The sequence below is a fragment of the Nannospalax galili genome, unplaced genomic scaffold (genome assembly GCF_000622305.1).
Source record: "Nannospalax galili isolate Female #2095 unplaced genomic scaffold, S.galili_v1.0 scaffold154, whole genome shotgun sequence".
Lineage (NCBI taxonomy): Eukaryota > Metazoa > Chordata > Mammalia > Rodentia > Spalacidae > Nannospalax > Nannospalax galili.
The window spans coordinates 1,684,844-1,702,346 of record NW_008335281.1 but is presented as its reverse complement, the minus strand read 5'-3'; the positions used below and the strand labels follow the sequence as shown (position 1 = coordinate 1,702,346).

The following is a 17,503-nucleotide window of genomic DNA, read 5'->3' as shown; positions in this document are numbered from 1 at the left end:
CAAGCAATATGCCAAGAGCAGGACAAAGATTCTTTCATAGCTGTTCAGGAGGTACTAAATAATTTAAACCTACTGATGGTTCCATTTTCAGTTCTACCATCTTTGTACTCTCAAAAAGGGGGCCGGAGAGATGGCTCAGCAGTTAAGAGCACTGGATGCTCTTGCAGAGGACCCAATTTCGGCTCCCAGCACCTGCATGGCTGCCAACAACCATCTGTAACTCCAGTTCCAAGGGAATCCAATGCCCTCTTCTGACCTTCATGAGCACTGCATGACATGGGTGCCCTTCCATACATGCAGGCAATACACTCATACACGTAGGATAAAAATAATAAATTTAAAAATCCCTAAACAAAAGTGTGTGTGTGTGTGTGTGTGTGTGTGTATGTGTGTTCTGACCTAGTTTCATCTAAGATCTAAAACCCTTGTCTACCCACTGGATTTCAGTACCAAGAGTATTTGATCTCTGAAGAATTCAGGATCTTGACTTTCTTCTTGCATTCTGGGTGGAGTCAGTTTCATATCCGAGTCCCCTGTGCTTCCTATGTAGAGTAGCCAGCCCACAAGGTGAGAAAAACAAAAATGGATGTCCCTTCAGCTTCTTGGGATTCTCCTTTCAGACCTCTCCTCTAAATGTGTGACTGCAAGTACAAACTGCCATTATCTTCCTGGAAACAGTTTTAACAGGGCTTTCTGAGCTGATGCTGGTGCACACACATTTGGCAGTGTGTATCAGCAACCTTGAAATCTTCATTGCCTTTGACTCTAAGGAAATAATTTAACATTCAAAAGAAGAATTTTCTAAAAGATGTTCATCATAACATTCCTAATAAATGAAGATTTGAAAACCTTTTACCACTTCCTCCTAAGTACAGGAACTGGTTATATAAATTTTAGAACATCCACACAGCAGAGTTTTTGGCAGAGTTTAGGTCAGGGCTGATGTTCTAAATAAACTTCTAGAATGGTGTATTAAAAATCCTCAAGGTACAATACTGTGATAAACCTAATTGTGTGCACAATGTGATCTTAACTGTAATATATACAATATGAACAGAGAAGGGGAAGTAGCACAGACACTATGACTGTTACTGTTAATTGTTACCTTGACAGACTCTAGAATCACCTGGGGGAGATGGGCCTCTGGGCATGCCTGTGGGGGTTCTCTTGATTACATTAATTGATGTGAGAAGGGCCATCTCCCTATGGGTAGAATCCTTCCCTGGACAGGGGATCTCAGACTGTATAAAATAGAGAAAACAAGCTGAGCACTAGCATGCATTTCTCTACACTGTTTGACTGTGGATACAGTGGAACCAGCTCCTTCAAACTCCTGCAACTCTGACTTCCCCTGCCATGATGGACTATAGCCTAGACCTTTGAGCTAAAGAAAACCCTTTCTCCCCTAAGTTGCTTTTGTCAGGATTTTTTTTTTTTTTACAGCAATATATAAAAGTGAAACGTATACCAAATTGTAACCTGTGGTTACTTTTATTTATTTTTCTTTGGTTCTTTTTCTTTCTTTCTTTTAGCTTTACATCTTTTTATCATTTTACATTAGCAAATTTTCCCACCATAGATATCAAATAAAAATTTTTAAAGTTAAGATACAGATGAAAATATACAGCAGAGCAATTGCTGTAACACGTGTTTTCATATCTTTTTCCCCTTGGGAGAGCCATACACTGCTGTCTGATGTGGTCATTCTTGGCAATTTACACCATTCTTTCTCTGACTGAAGAGAAAACAACTGTAAATAGGCAATCAGCCTGTGGCAGCAGTGGTGTCGAACAGGACCCATGTCAGCTCAATTAAACAAGGGCCCAAAGGGGAGGTGAGAAATAGATGGAGGGCCAGCACTAGATTGGGAACTATTTGAGACTGATTGCTGCTGGGTGAGGGACAGTATGAATTGCATACTGGATGGGCTGACTAGACTCCAGTAGACACATTTACACTGCAGGACACTTGGGTACAAACACCTGAATGAATAGGACTCAGCATGTATGGCAGAATGCATAGGTTTTGGTAGGGGGGAGAGGGAGAGATATAGATGGGAGAAGGGGTCTGGATTTGAATGGGAAATGTTGTATAAAATTTAAAAAGCTCAATAAAAAAAGGCAATGATAGGAATCAAGCCTTCTCTGTTCTTTTTCAGCACACAACAGTTTTGCCCTTTATATTAATTGAGATGAGGACATCCCACCATCAATATCCCAGCAGAAGCAGTGGACTCGCGGCCATATGTACCTTCTCTGTGGGCTATATACTATGGTAAGGACCACACTTGCTGGGCTTTCGGGGTGAATTAGATTCTGCACCGCCAAATTTGGGCACATACTGCATTATGGATATAATCACTAACAGATTCACACTGCGTGCCTCATTTGGTCCAAGACCTGGGCTTTGTCTTGTTTCCCCAGATGTTTATATTTTTAGAAATATATGCCAAACCTCACACAGCAGGAATTTGTTGAACAATCCATGTAAGCAGTAGTTCTTCCAAGACTACATTTTTCAACTCATTTTCAAACTAAATGTTTTTCTTGGACTCTAGTTTTATAGCTTAAAAGGCGTCTTTCTTTTGCTTGGGATTTTTGTTGTTGTTTGTGTTGGGGGAGTGGAGGAGTTGCAACAAACACAAATGTAAACAAAAGAAATGGCCTCTTAAAGCTTAATAAGAATCAAGTGAAAATGTACATTCTTATGGATCTGTTTAAAACCTGTTCCAGAATTAGCTATTAGAATGCATTTAGCTGATTTGGTTTTGGATATTGGGCTAATTAAACCACAATAAATATCCATGTGATCTGTTGGACACACTAATGTTCAAAGAGTAAGGTGCAAGTCTACCTGATAAGAATTTTTGCCTGGCAAGTTCACTTCACAATAAGTTTTTTGTTTATCATTTTTCAATGCTTCAATATAATTGTCTTAACATGGAGAATTCTTTGATTTCTCTTTATAATTCCAAGTCTTTGCTAGATTAACACACCCAGAGGAGGTTCCTCCCACCAGCATCTTTGCCTCTTGGGACTCTTGTCCAGAGTTCTGGGTCACCATCCCCTTCTTTAAGACTTGGAGCACTGGATAATGTTCTTCTAAACTCCCCACAACTATTCCTAATCCTGTCCAAAGCCTGGGGCCCTTTGGGAGGCCCCATCTCAAGGGAGCATTTTGCTCTAGTCGTCCTAATATATCAAATAAAGTACAGTCAATACAGGACTTTGCACAATCATATAATGTCCTGGACCTAAGAAGAAAGAAAATTGACCATAAGGAGGTCACACCATGTGGCCAGGTCTAAGTAATAGCCAGATGACAGACCCCAGAATAAATGGACAGTGAAATTCACCCCTTCTGCCTCTACCACCCTACCAACTAGTGAAAGTCCATTCACAAGGACTTGAAACGTTTGTTTTCATATTGGCTTTTTCTGATAGGAAAAAGTCCAAGCAATTAGGATCACTGATAAAATATAAGTAATGTTGTATCTTAGAAATGAATTTATATGTTTTATAAATACAAACTTGATATTCAAAGACAGTTAACTTTCAGAAGAATCAAACAGGGAGACTGTACAATCATTCATAAATGCTATCGGGAACTGCCTTTTGCCTTAGCTTAAAAAAGTCAACCTCTCATCCCCTGACCCACTCGGTAGGCTTGTGCTTACCTGAGGGACAGGGAATTTCTCTTTGAGAACTTTAGTGTATTCTGAGAATTTATTTATATACTATTAAATTATCTTGTACAGCCCCAGAGGTTTCAAGAACTATGTTCTTTCTATTCGCCTTTCTTCCACTGAGTCTATAATCAGCCCACATTCAAAAGAGACACATGGGAAATACCACATAGTCTTCATTATAGACCCCCAAGATCCCTCATTAAAATAAAGCATTACTCAACTCTCTCCACGCCAAATGAGGCTTGCCAGCACCACATACTCCCTAGTCAAACCAGTACTTGTTTGGACATGTACTTGCATTAACCAGCAAATTCCCTCAGATTTGTTCTGAGAAAGCTTTCAAAGTAGACTTTTTCCTTTGGTGTTCTGCCCTAGGCATTCATAGCTCTGCCAAAAGCTAAACAATGCCCCTCGAGTCATGTCACATTATATAAACCCAAGGATTTCATTGTTATCAAAAAGGTACTGGCTTTTGCTCCTTTCCAGACTGTCACAGAGCTGACATACCAGGGACACGGCAGTGAAAGTTTCAGGAAATGAAATCTTCTGATAGCATACCAGTGTTGTAACTGGACATTCCAGAATCTCATGCCAAGGTGGAAGAAATCATTCCTCTTATCATGTGCTAATTATAAAATAAATGGGTCTCCTTTACAACATTGGGTAAGGCAAGCTGACTCTACCTTACAATTGCTGGCCAGGCTGTCTGTCTGCTCTTCTTGAACTCTGTCTGACTCTCCAGTCTCATACGTCTTCCTTTCCATCTGTTTCTATGCTTTTCCTAGATTCGTATAGTGATTGTAGAGAAAGTGAAGAAGCAATACCTGCACTTACCTTCGTTCGCTGCATCCATTGAGCTTGCACATTCCCCATCCCCATCCCAGTGCTCTCCAAGCACAGCATTCCAAGGGCACCCCAGACTCCTCGTGAGCACTTCTGCCTCCCCAACATGTTTCCCTACCACTTGCTCAAATGTCTGAGACACAAATATCCTCTTGCCCACTTGTGAAGAGTGCATAACTTTTCTTGGACACCTCCTCTCTACCGTCACCTCCTAGACATTTCTCTATACACTGTTGTAGAATGTCCCCTAACAGGAGATCCGTATTATCCCATGCTGGGTACAACACAGGGCCTCTTGGTCTCTAGTGGAACAATGATTATCATGGATCATAATAAATATCAGTCCTTGGAAACAGACACCATGCCAAGTACTTTTGAAATGTCATCTTATTTAGTTCCCTCAAATAACCCTATGAGGTAGGCATTTCATAACCATTTTAAGTTAAATCTTAAAGAGGTTGTATAACTTGCCTAAGGCGAGCCACTGGCCTGTTGCCAAAGCTATAGTGCAAACCTATATGGCTCAGAGTCCACACCATTAAATACACCCTCTGCTGCCACCTCCTGTATGATGGGCAGTTCTGTGGATAAATTTATTACCTGAGTTTTAACTTCTCTCTGTGTGTTTTGAAGAAAACATATCAGAAGTAGTCAAGTCTAAGGATGAAGCCTATTTCCTGGTTTGGAACTCCAGCTGTTCAGCTTCACCTTTTTGGACTCCAGTTTTAAATAAGGGAGGAGGATTGTGTATAGTCCACGAGAGTGATGAGGACTCAGTAAGTTTATGCAGAGCCCAGAGAACCAATGCCTCCCTCACAGCACAAAGTTTCTACAGTTGCTGTTGTCAGTTCTGAGACGCTCCTCAGCAAACAGCAGTAAAAGCCGCTAATGTTTTCTTTCCAAGGGCTTGAGAGTTTTAGTTATGATGCTAAGTTCCTTCTCCTCCTTTGACTCATTTTACTCACTCACACAGTCATCATTTTAGACATCTACAAGTCTAAGAGAGATGAAAATATCCTTTTGATTGTCTCACAGCCCTGATGGCTTTAGGCAGATTCCACATTCGAAATCTCATTATCCCAAATGTGTTCATTAAACAACTTTCTAACATAAAAGATAAAGTAAAATCAGAATGTGGATTGATTTTTCTTCTATGATGCAATCCTGAATGGTCTCCTGTCTGAATTCTATCTCCCACTAACTTGTCCCTCAGCCACAGAACTGTGGGTTACGTTTTGTGTTCTTACTAGAACTTTTCTGAATTTCTGTATACATACATTATTTCTACTTACATGTATTATCTTCAAAATTTTGAAAACAAAAGTAAGAATATACTATAAAATGTAATAGTATCAGAAATGAGTACAAATTTTGGGAAAAAATGAAATTTTAGATCACATTAAAGTCCCATCCAATAGGATGCTTTGTTACCAGTTCAATAAATCTAGCCAACGTATAATTGTTCTTTGACCAGAGGATGACGCCTTCCTCTGCTCAGCTTGAACCTCTTATCCCACCATAACTGCCTTCCCTATTGACTTTTGTATCTTTCCTAGTGCTTGAGACTTTTCTGATTTTTCTGGCACTGCAGAACAGGACCCAAGCTGAAAGGGTCAGGTTACATGTGTCTCACATTCTCAAGAGAGATCTTTCCTGGGACTTGTAAGGGGTAGGCAAAGGACTCTGCTTGCTTACCCATCACCAAAGCCACTCACTCTTCACCGTGACTGTCTTTCCCACCCATTACTCCCAGTCTGATCATACAAATCCTTGGGAGTGGAAAGCCTGTGGTCACAGAGAAAGATGTGACTAGAAGATGCAGCATGAAAAGGAATCAAGCCTCATGAACAGCCTGAAGATAGAGGAAGTAGCCAAAAGGAAGAAACAGTGGACATCTCTAGAAATTAGAAAGGGCAAGGAAACAGACTCCTCTAGACCTCCAGAAGAAAGACCCCTAAGAATGCCTTGGTTTTAGTGTAGTGAGATCTGTGCTAAACTTTTCTAACTTATGGAATTATAAGGAAAATTTGTGTTGTTTTAAGCCACAAATTTTGCAGTATCATAGAAACCTAACATACTTGAGCAAATCACTAGTTCTGTGGGCCTCAGTTTCCCCATTGGGAAAAAAGAAGGTGAAGACACTTAAGCAGGATTGCCATGAGATCAGAAAAATGGCAGGCTGGGGAGGGGGGTGGTTCAGTGGGAAAGAACACTTAACATTGCAAGTATGAGGACCTGAGTTTGAATCCCCAGCACCCACATAAAAAGCTGGATATAGCCGGGTATGCTTCCAACCCTAGCATTGAGAGGCAGAGGCAGGTGGATCCTAAGAGCTTTCTGACCAGCCAGTTTAGCCAAAATGAGTTTCCAGTTCAGTGAGAAACCCTGTTTTGAGGCAGTAAGATGGAAATTGATTAAGTAAGATGGAAATTGATTAAGATGGAAATTGAGTAAGACACCTAAGTTTTCCGGCTTCCACATGCTCATGCAAGGGTGCACCCCTTCCCCATACACACATTTATGCACAACACACACACATACACAGCACACATAGAAGATTCAGGGAAATGGGTATGCCACGGCCACCACATCACAGACTTTCCTTGCAGTAGGCATTGTTTTCTTCATACACTGAGCAATTGTGTCCATTGGAAGTCTGAGCTCAGAACCTTGCAATTTCTTTATCCATTAGCAGGTTAGGATCACTCTGGGGCAGAGGTACGGATGTTTGAATTTAGATGCTACCTGTTCAGCTCTCCACTCCTGGGATCTTTGAGCAAATTCTCTCTTGGCCTTATTTTTGCTTCCTGTAAAATGGGAATGAACACCTGCCCAGCAGAGTTGTGTTATTGAATATATGGACACTCAGGAAAGTGTCTTTCATTCTCTCTAGGCAGCAAAAATGCTAAATATCTACAGTGTCTCTCTTCCCCACCAGCCTTCCTTTATTTTCGTTTTATCCAATGCTGTTCTTGTGTGCATTCATCCTCCTCTATGGGGAGTGTGTCCCTGCAGCCTATTAAGAATGTTGACAGCCCTTTCTAAAATATTCCTATGGTTCATGTATTAAGTTATTTCCAGAGCTGAGCTTTCCCCTGAGAATTGTGAATGCCGTTGCTTTCCTATCATACCACTCTGCTCGTTTTTCAAAAACCCTTTGTTGACCACATGTCATTTTCTTGTCTTCTAACAAGAAGTCTATGAACAATTGAAGGCTTCACAGATGACAGTGTGGTTTGCTCTAGGTCCCTCAGCATGTTCATTGGGACATAGGTCAAATGAGTTTCTTAGATCTGTATCTACACAGAAAACGCCTGAGTCTACAATCTGTCTCAATTCTCAGTAGTTAACATTGAATTTCATCCTCTTCTACCCCAAAGAGTTGGTTCTCTGTCACTTGAGGGCTTCCTGGAGAACTAAAATTCTCCTGGTGCTGTAAACCTTGCCCTACCCCAAATCATTTGATATGTAATTGTGATCCTTCCCTCTTCCTCAGACCATACCGTCACTACCGCTGCTTTTCCCCTGGGTCTAGAGTCACTAAATTGGTGCAGCTGTATCTTTGATGCAGTATGGCAGTTTTTGCATGTGGACATTGTTGACACAGAAGCATAACTCTCACCTCAAAGGGGATAAGAGATAGTTTGATAGTTTATTCTGGAGCCAAATATGAGTGACCATGGCTCAAGAATACAAATTCAGGTTACCACAGATTCCATGCTCCACCTTGGTAACAGTTTCATGAAGTTTTTATAGCAACAGAACAAAGAAAAGTCATAAATCAAGACACTTCAAATACACTGGTGAGTACATTCAGTAGGTGAGTCATAGCAAAGGTGGGGCAATTCTATACGTCTCAGAGGCTGATTCTTAGCCTTTGGGTTGATGGGAACTCTTTCTTTGTTAGGTTAATACATTCTGTTAGTCACAAGATGTTAGGTCAGCAACAGAGGTGGGCAAAGAGTGGCTATTTATGGGCTAACCATGTCTCGCCAGAGTTTTCTCAGGGTCACTTGTGTGATCAGACAAACCATATAACATATTTTTATATGAATTTATTATGATTTATGCCGTTGGGTAGGGCATGAGATGGTAAATGGGGGGTACTTACAAAGAAATGCAAACCGGCACCCAGCTCTCAGCTCTGCATGGCGGGCCGCCACCACTCCAGATCACTTCCATGCCCGCCCACAGTCTCCATTAACTTTCACCCACACATCTTGAGCCTGCAGTCTCGCCCCAGGCCAGTAAATGCCCCCTCTCATGACCAGGGTGAGATGCCAGGGCCATCTTTTTCTCAGTGCCCGGCGCCTGCATTCTCCACCCCTACCGCAGTGCATGCATTCCTGTCATCCCAAGATGGCGCCGCAAGCCCATCCTTCTGAGGCTAACTCTCCATAGTCAATTTTCCACAGCAGGCCCCACGCCTTGGAGGAACCAGGACCCCCCCGGCGAACACACCATGGCCCAAGATAATCTGTGAATATGCTCTGGATCTGCAACATTCAAACTCTGCACATTCATTGAGGTGCTAATCAGTTCATCTGCCTTTCAGGAAGTTCATTCCACGATGTGGTACTTTTCTGGGAACATTTCATTCACAATATCTCTGTCCACCCCTTCCACAACACTCCCTAGTCCTCTTAGCAGGTAACTCCACCTTTTATCTTAAATGAAGGGATTGATCTAGCTCCTTCTGAAAACATCTTTCCTATACCCATCTTCTCCCCAGAGGACAAAGTTCTATAACTTTCTGTAGTTAGTTCCCCAACTGATGTTCTGCCACACCCCAGCCCCAGCTCCTCTGGAACCTCTCCACTAATCCTCATCTCACTCCCCTCTAACTTCAGTCTTACTCCTGGATTCTTCCAATCTGAACCCATTCCTTGCTTTCATCTCACAAAAATTGCTCTTGCTGTATCGGTGACTTGGGCACCCAACCACAGCCCATGTCCTCACTCACAGCTAAGCTGCTCCAAAGTGTTGTCTACACTGTATCCATCCTCACCTACATGTTTAAGAGACAGGACAATGTGCTGGTTGGGAGAAGGAACCAGACTGCCTGAGCCTGAGTTCTGCTCCTGACCTTATGACTTGGGTATGTCACCTAAGCGCTCTCTGCCTCATTTTCCTCATCTGTGGAATAGATGATAATATCACTTATCTCATAAGACTGTTGTGATTGCTGGAACAATATTAACCTTTAGGTTTTCATATGTCCAGATTATATGTCATTAATATTATTATTAACCTACTCTAGTGTGGCTTTAGCTGATGTCACTAGTGATTTCTCTTTTGCTTAAGTCACGGGATGCTTTGTAGACTTCATCTCAATGGACATTTTAACCTTCCTTCCAGAAACATTGTCTTCCCCTAACTTCAGAAATACAACACTCCCTACCAATACCTCTCACCCCCAAGACTCATGAAGACCCCTCTCAGCTTCCTTTGCTGGCTCTTTCCACTTGGAGTGATTCATAGCCTGGTGCCAGATTCTCCTCTGTTGCTGTCCGTTCTCCCTAAATCTGTTCCTTCTGTGACTATAATAACTTCATCTCAGATCTTCATCTCAGGAACTCTCCTAAGCCCACACCATATCTACTCACTTAGCAATTTCAAAACCACCTCAAACCTGCATCCCCCCCAGCATCGGCATCCAGCCAGTTATTCATGCCAGAAACCCACAGCCTGAAGTCATCTCTTTGGTGTCTATAACAGGCAACGAGGTGCTCTGGCTTCATGGTCAACACTGTGGTCTGAGGTCCAGAGAGCTGTCTCCTAAACCATAGCATAAAACTTAACGTGCCCTACCTAGCTCCTCTCTGTCCACAGCTCACTTTTTAAAGATATATAAGCATGCCCTTTCCTTGCACTGAGAATGTGGATGATTTCTCACTGCGTCTATGGATGAAATACGAAATTCTTTCGACAACTTAGGAGGTCCTGCATTACCTGGCCCCTGGTGACTCTCTGACCACTTCCTCTTTCCCCCTTGCTTACTGGTCTAGTCACAGTGTCCTCTCTGATTGTGGAGGACAGTAAGTTCCTCCCAACTGTGAAGCTTTCACCTTCTTCATGTCTCCATCCTCCTCACCGCTTCACTACCATGATTCCCACCGAGTCTTAACATTCAGTCCCCAACCTTGATGCCTTGTTTTTTTATTGGGGGGGGGGGCTTCTCTGATGCTCCACACTTGCTTCAGCTTCTCTATGGCACATTATTATAATCTCCTGTTCATTTTCATCAGGGATTTCGTAGCTAGTTGACATCATGTGGTTATGATTTTTTTCAGTGTTTGTTCTCAAAGTCCCCTCCCCAACTGTCTAGAGTAAGAGAAAGATCGGCATCTGAAATCCTAGGAAAAAAATCGCTTACAGGATTGTAAGGGTTAATAATCTTTAGACGTGAAAGCCATAAAAATGTCATAGACAGGGGCTGGAGAGATGGCTCAGCGGTTAAGAACACTGGTTGTTCTTGCAGAAGACCTGGGTTTGAATCCCAGCACCTACATGGCAGCTAACAACTGTCCTAACTCCAGTTCCAGGGGATCTGACAGCCTCTTCTGTCCTCCGTGGGCATTGCACGACATGGGTGCACTTACCTACATGCAGACAATACATGCATACACATAAAATAAAAATAATAAATAATAAAATAAATAAAATGTCACAATGTTCTTAAATTAGCTTAATGATAAATATTATGACAGTATGTGAATTTTAAATGAAAGTAAAGTATGAAAAATCATATATGTGTATATATTATATATACTACAAACATGCCTTACACTTGGCCCAACAGTAATCACATAAAATGTCTACAATACCCCTGCCACCCATTTCTCTAAGATTGAATTTCAGCTTTATTATCTCTTCTTCCACCTGCCTGATTTACTTAAATTGCTAATGAAGCTGATAAACCTAAAAAAAAAAAAAAATAAAAAAAAAACTTACAGGCTGCATACTGCTGTGCTGTAGGGACATCCATATGGGAGATGATCAGTTTAGGCAATGAAAACATTTCAAGTGGAGGAACATTTCTTTACTGACAGCCTCTGTGTTTCCCTGAGGTGAGCTATCTTGGGCTTCTGGGAGTGTGTAAGCACCTGAAGGCTCAGAACATGCTCTCTTGTGGGTTCCATGGGAGGGTTTCTGTGAGCATCTTTATAGTGACTCCAGCCCTGCCCAGGCTCACTGTTATCATGTGGCTCCCACAGCCAGCAATAACCAGAGAGAAACAGTTCCCAGGCAGTTGCCTCTCTCATAGCACTGAGCAGTGTTGGGCTCCTAGTAGACACAAAATAAAATTTAATTGAAAATAGTTACCAATTCAGAAGGACAGATAGCTACACCAGAGCTAAGCAGGACAGTCAAGAGTCAATAGAGTCTAAAGTTAAACAATTTTGAGGTGAATGAAAATAGCAAGAGAAACTTGGTCTCAGATCACCATAAAAACTTGAACTCTGTACAGTTAAATAGACTTCATCCCTAATAATTTTCAGAGTAAGAAAAGCAACTCTCTTGGTTATCACTGTAATATTTTTATTCTCATATTCTAAACTATCCAGTCACATGTTGATGTAGGACCAAGTTCATTAGCTTTCTCAAACAGGTGCCTCTTGAGTGCTTACCATGTGCCAGACATGGTACTAGATGGGGTAGGTAAATAGTAATTATCATATAGTTGATAAGGACTACTTATAAAAGGAGAAATAAGTGGAGCTCTGAGAGCCCAGAAAGTTCCCTAACCCAGACCTAAGGGTCTGGAATAGCTTCCCCAAGGAAGTAACGTAAAAGGTACCCCATTGAGGATGAACAGGAATTAGCCTTTGAAGGTCCAGGGAGAGGAAAGAAATGGACTACAGGAAAAAGAGAGGAGGCCACCCCTGGGTAGCCAAGGATGTTGGGTACACATGGAGCCAAGGACATTTGACCCTTTTCTAATCACCGCAGTATAAATTCCATCTCTCCCCTCCCCACCAACCATGTGTGTGTGTGTGTGTGTGTATGTGTGTGTGTGTGTGTGTGTGTGTGTGTGTGTGTGTGTGTATACATGTGGAAACCAGAGGTTAATTCTGGCGCACATAAGAGGTTTCTTCTTCCATAGGTTTCTACCTTATTTTTTTGAGAGAGAGTCTTCACACTGAACCTGGAGCACCTTGATTAGGCTAGACTGACTGGCCAGCAACTGACTGGCCAGGGATCCTCCTGTCTCTGTTGTCCTACCACTGAGATTACAGGTGCTTGCCAACAGGCCCAGATTTTTTTATGTGAGCATGGGAGATCAAACTCAGATCCTCATGCTTGGTCACCAAGCAGTTTACCAACTGAGCCATCTCACCAGCCTCTCCATCAACTCATTTCAGCTTTTCACAACATCCTTCCTTGAGTGGGCTCTTTGGCTGGTTGGTTGGGTGGGTGGGTACTTTGCCCCCCTCCTATGCTACCTGTTTTGGGGGGGGGCATTCCTTCTCAGTCTGCTCAGCAGGCCCTCTCTGTTGCTCCAATTTCTCTTGGCAACCTTTCACAGCCTCCCATCCATTTTCCACTTCTTGGCCAGATAGTTTGTTTCTAAAATGCGAATTTTATCATGTTAGGCCTTCTGCTTAAAACACTTCCGTAGTTTCTTTATTCTAGTTGGAGTTTTCTGGAGGATTTTTCTGGTTTGGTTGCACTTTTTCTTTGTGTGATGACAGTCCCCAGGCTCTGAAATTTTCACATGACAATTGAAAAACCAAATCTGTAAGTCACCCTAAAATCTGAGAATTACAAAAGCCTTACATAAATTAAATTAAAGCAATGTGTAAATGTACAGATGCAAAGACAAACCAGTCAGCAGGAGTAGTGAGTGACTTGGCCCCTGACATTCAATTAGAAAGCAATGGCTAAGGAAGAAAATGGAGTCCATGGCCTAAATTAGCTGTGTCTTCTAGCTCTACTGGTAAATCACAAGAAGCAAGTGATAATGCATTCATAAATTCTTGCTGACCTCTAGAGAAACCCAAGCATTATCATGAGGACACTGTTTACATCTGGGTCTTCACCATTATGCTCCTAGAGAAGCAGATGGTACATGAGAAGCCGTCAGTGAGCCAAGGAGCTACAGCTTCAGGCAAAGGCCCCTCCAGAAACACAACCCTTCGTCATCCTTTGCTACCCAAAGACCTGTGAAGAATCTTAGAAAATTATTGGGCTAGAGAGATGGGACAGTAGGAAAAGGCTCCTGTTGCCAATCCTGACTACCAGAGTTCACTCCCTGGGACAACTTCCCTAAGTTGTCCTCTTTGAGACATGCATGAACTCCCAGCAGCTGTGGTTACCTGTACAAGACCTCCACAAGATCCAGAGCACTAAAACTTCCAGCATGGAGGAAAGGGAGGGGCTCCAGATGTTGTCCCCCCCCCCGCCCCCGGCCCTGCAGCTGAGAGGTTGGTGGCAGTTGACAGCTGCCAAGCAAGAGAGAGTGGTGGCGGGGGACTTGTTAGGTTGCAAAGGAAATGGGAAGATGCTGGTTGGGGAGAAAGGAGCTGGAAGGAGGGAGGAGGGAGGGAAGATATGATCAAGATATATTATAGACTTTTGAGTTTTCAAAATTCAAAATATATGATTAGCTTAGTTTAAGTAATAGTAACTATATACATTATATATATATATAATTTCATTAGTTCCTTGTCCTCTGATCTCCATGTGCACTGTGTCATGCTTGTAGCTACACACACACACACACACACACACACACACACAAAATGAGTAAATATAAGATTTTAAATAAAAATGAATTTTAGAGAGTATAAAGAAATAGTTGAGTGCAGTGTGAAATAGAGCTATATGCCTTTCAGAAAAAGATGTGTCTTTTTAGAAAGCTGTAATCCAGGTAAATGAGTCTAATGTGAGTTGTAAACATCTATAACAAACTTTTTTAAAATCTCCTTTTTAACCTATTACTGCCTCTTTATTTGTATGATAGGAATAAATAGATTTAAGTGGATTTTGTTTTTTTTTCTCAGTTTTGAAACTTCCTAGGTTTCAACCCCCACCTGCCACCCCAACTTGACTGAGTTAAGAAGTCTCATTAATTTTTTTATAATCTCCCTTCCACTTCCATCTTCTTCTAATATCTGTTCATCTCTAATCTTAATGTGGAGAAATTAGAGGCAAGCTTTATTTCTCTGGAAAATGACCTGCTATTATTTCATGATACATTTTAAGATTCTGTCTTTGAGTTTAATGATGATTTCATCAGAGGAATTCATTTTATCAATTTTTATCTTATGCACAAAATATTTTCCATTTCAGATGAAGATTTTTTTGATGTAGAATGTTTTTCCATACTAGGAATTGAACCCAGGGCTTCCGTCATACTAAGCACCCTGAATGTGGGTAACATCATCCTATGTGCTGGGGTCCAAGACTCAATAAAAAGACAAAGGAAAAGTCTATAGAGTCCCAACATCCCTCTTTCTCTGCTTCCTGATGCCCCCAGATGTGTGCATGTATGGTGTATGGGGATGGGAGCATGCACATGGGCCATTGTGTATGTGTGAGAACACCTTTATGGAGTCCATTCTTTCCTTCCACTTTTACCTGCATTCTGGCTATCAAACTCAGGCTGTCAGACTTGCAGGACAAGCACTTTATCCATTGGGCCATCTTGCCCCAGAGATGGAACTCATTATCCTCCAGCCTCTGCCTCTTCAGCATATCCTATGGGCATGTACCACCATAGTCAGTCATCTTACTTTTTGAGACAGGGTCTCTCATTGGCCTGGAGCTTACCAGTCTAGGTTTGCTGGCCAGTGAGCCCCAGGGATCTGCCTGGTTCTACCACCCCAGCACTGGGATTACAAGGGCATGCCACCATGAGCAGCTTTTATTTTTCTTTTTTTAATGTAGGTCTAGGGGTTGAACTCAAGGTCTTATGTTTACAAGGCAAATACTGTACTGACTAAACTATCACCTCAGCCCAGATATACCATATCTTGCTTACCCATTTTTTAATCTTTTGATTAAAAAGATTGATTCGATTGATTTGAGACAGGGTCTCCCTGTAGCCCCAGCTGGCTTGGAACTCACTATGTAGACCAGGCTGGCCTTGAACTCACAGAGAGCCACCTACCTCTGACTCCCACATGCTGGGATTAAAAGCATGTGGCAACATGCCAGGCATTGCTCATCCAATCAGTCACTTTGTTGTTTGTATTTTGGGGATAAAAAAGAGAAAAGGCTAACAGAGAAGCACAATGATCTCCTAACACCAGAAGGGCCTGACCAAATTTACAGACCACAATATAGTGCCTCGTGGTCAGGCTGTCGACGGCACATAGGACACTCAGAGGGAAGCTCTGCCTTTTCTTCAGAGCTCCACATATCAGCTCTGTGAAACTATTTGTAGTTCCATGGAATCACCTTTGAGACTTGTAATCTTCATCATTCTGCCTGGACTGTTTTCTTCTAGGCTTCACTGCCAGTCTCAAGTCTGTCTTTGAGCCTCAGATCACTTCCTCCAAGAAACCGTCCCTGCCACTGTGACTCACTCTTTGGTATCCCTTTCAAGTACTCCCATAGCACCCTCCAGTGACACAGTTTTGATTCACCCCCACACTGTACCATACCACCAGTGGTGCTATAATCTTATGGGCAAGACCTGTGGCATTCTCCACATTAGCCCCACAGCCTGAGGCAATGTCTGGTACCTGGAAGGAGCTCACCAAGTTGAAGGAACATACAAACAACTGGATGGTGCATGCTGTCAGAAACTTGAGTCCAGTTTGACATCATGGTGCACACCTGTAATCCCAGAACTTGGGAGGCTGAAGCAAGAAGATCATCACTTCAGTGTCTTAGGGACATATTCTCTCAAAACAAGCAAACAGCAGTAAATAACAAAAAAAAAAAGCAATCATTTGAATCTGTGAAGGTTGAAGATGCTAAGATGTGAGACAGAAGGTAATGGTGGATGCCTTTCCAATATAAGGCAAACTATAGCCTCTCAAAGACGAATTTTTGTGTCTTTAAAAAATAAGTGAGGAGCTAGAGAGATGACTCAGTGGTTAAGAGCACTGGCTGCTCTTGTGGAGGACCTGGATTGGATTCCCAGCACCTACAAGGCAGCTAACAACTTTGTGTTAACTCCAGTTCCAGGAGGCCCTCTTCTGATCTTCATAGGCATTACACAACATGGGTGCATTTACATACAAGCAGGTGATACACTCATACACATAAAATAAAAAATAACAAGTAAAACATTTTTTGAAAAAAAATTAAGTGAGAAGCTGGGTGTGGTAGCACATGCCTTTGATCCCAGCGCTAGAGAGACCAAGGCAGATGCAGAGCTCTGTGAGCCTGGTCTACACGGCAAATTCCAAGCCAGCTGGGGCTACAGGGAGACCTTGTCTCACCACCCTCCCCCCAGAAAAGTGAGTCCTGGAGTAGTAATGTTTGTTAAATATTTATTGTTCTTTCTAGATGAGTTGAAAATAAGTATTTAGAAATGATTAAATTTTCAACACTCTCATTTTATTTCTTTGTCCATGTTGGGTATTCCACTCTCAAATGAGAGTTTCTAAACAAAACTGGAACAAGACAAGCTACACTGATTGAAAGAAACATCATACTAGCCAGAATTTCAAATATACTTTAGCATTAGAAATGCTAAAGTCCTCTTAAGGACTTGGATGGTGATAAGAGAGTTGACTCAGTAGATATAGTGCTTGCTGTGAAAGTGTGAGATCTTGAGTCTGAAACCCCAGAACCTATATAAAGAGAGATGTGGTAATGCATGCATCTGTAATCACAGCAATCCTATGGAGAGATGGGAGATGGAGAGAAGAGAGTCCCAGAAGTTCCCAGGCCAGCTAGTTTGGCATGCCCAATGACAAACAAGAGACCCTGCCTCAAACAAGGTAGAAGATGAGCACCGATACCCAAACTTGTCCTCTGACCTCCACACTCATGCCATGACACAAGTCTGCC

At 42.1% G+C, this 17,503-nt stretch overlaps 1 protein-coding gene across 2 annotated transcripts in view; it reads left to right on the top strand.

Annotated features, from left to right (window-relative positions):
* Aig1 (androgen induced 1) overlaps positions 1–17,503 on the top strand; it is a 261,519-nt gene that overhangs the window by 208,659 nt on the left and 35,357 nt on the right. For both annotated transcript variants that reach the window (XM_008829822.2, XM_029561961.1), the window contains one exon: positions 2,159–2,274. In XM_008829822.2, coding sequence (XP_008828044.1) covers positions 2,159–2,274 — 116 coding nt within the window. The remainder of the gene's footprint in view (positions 1–2,158; positions 2,275–17,503) is intronic.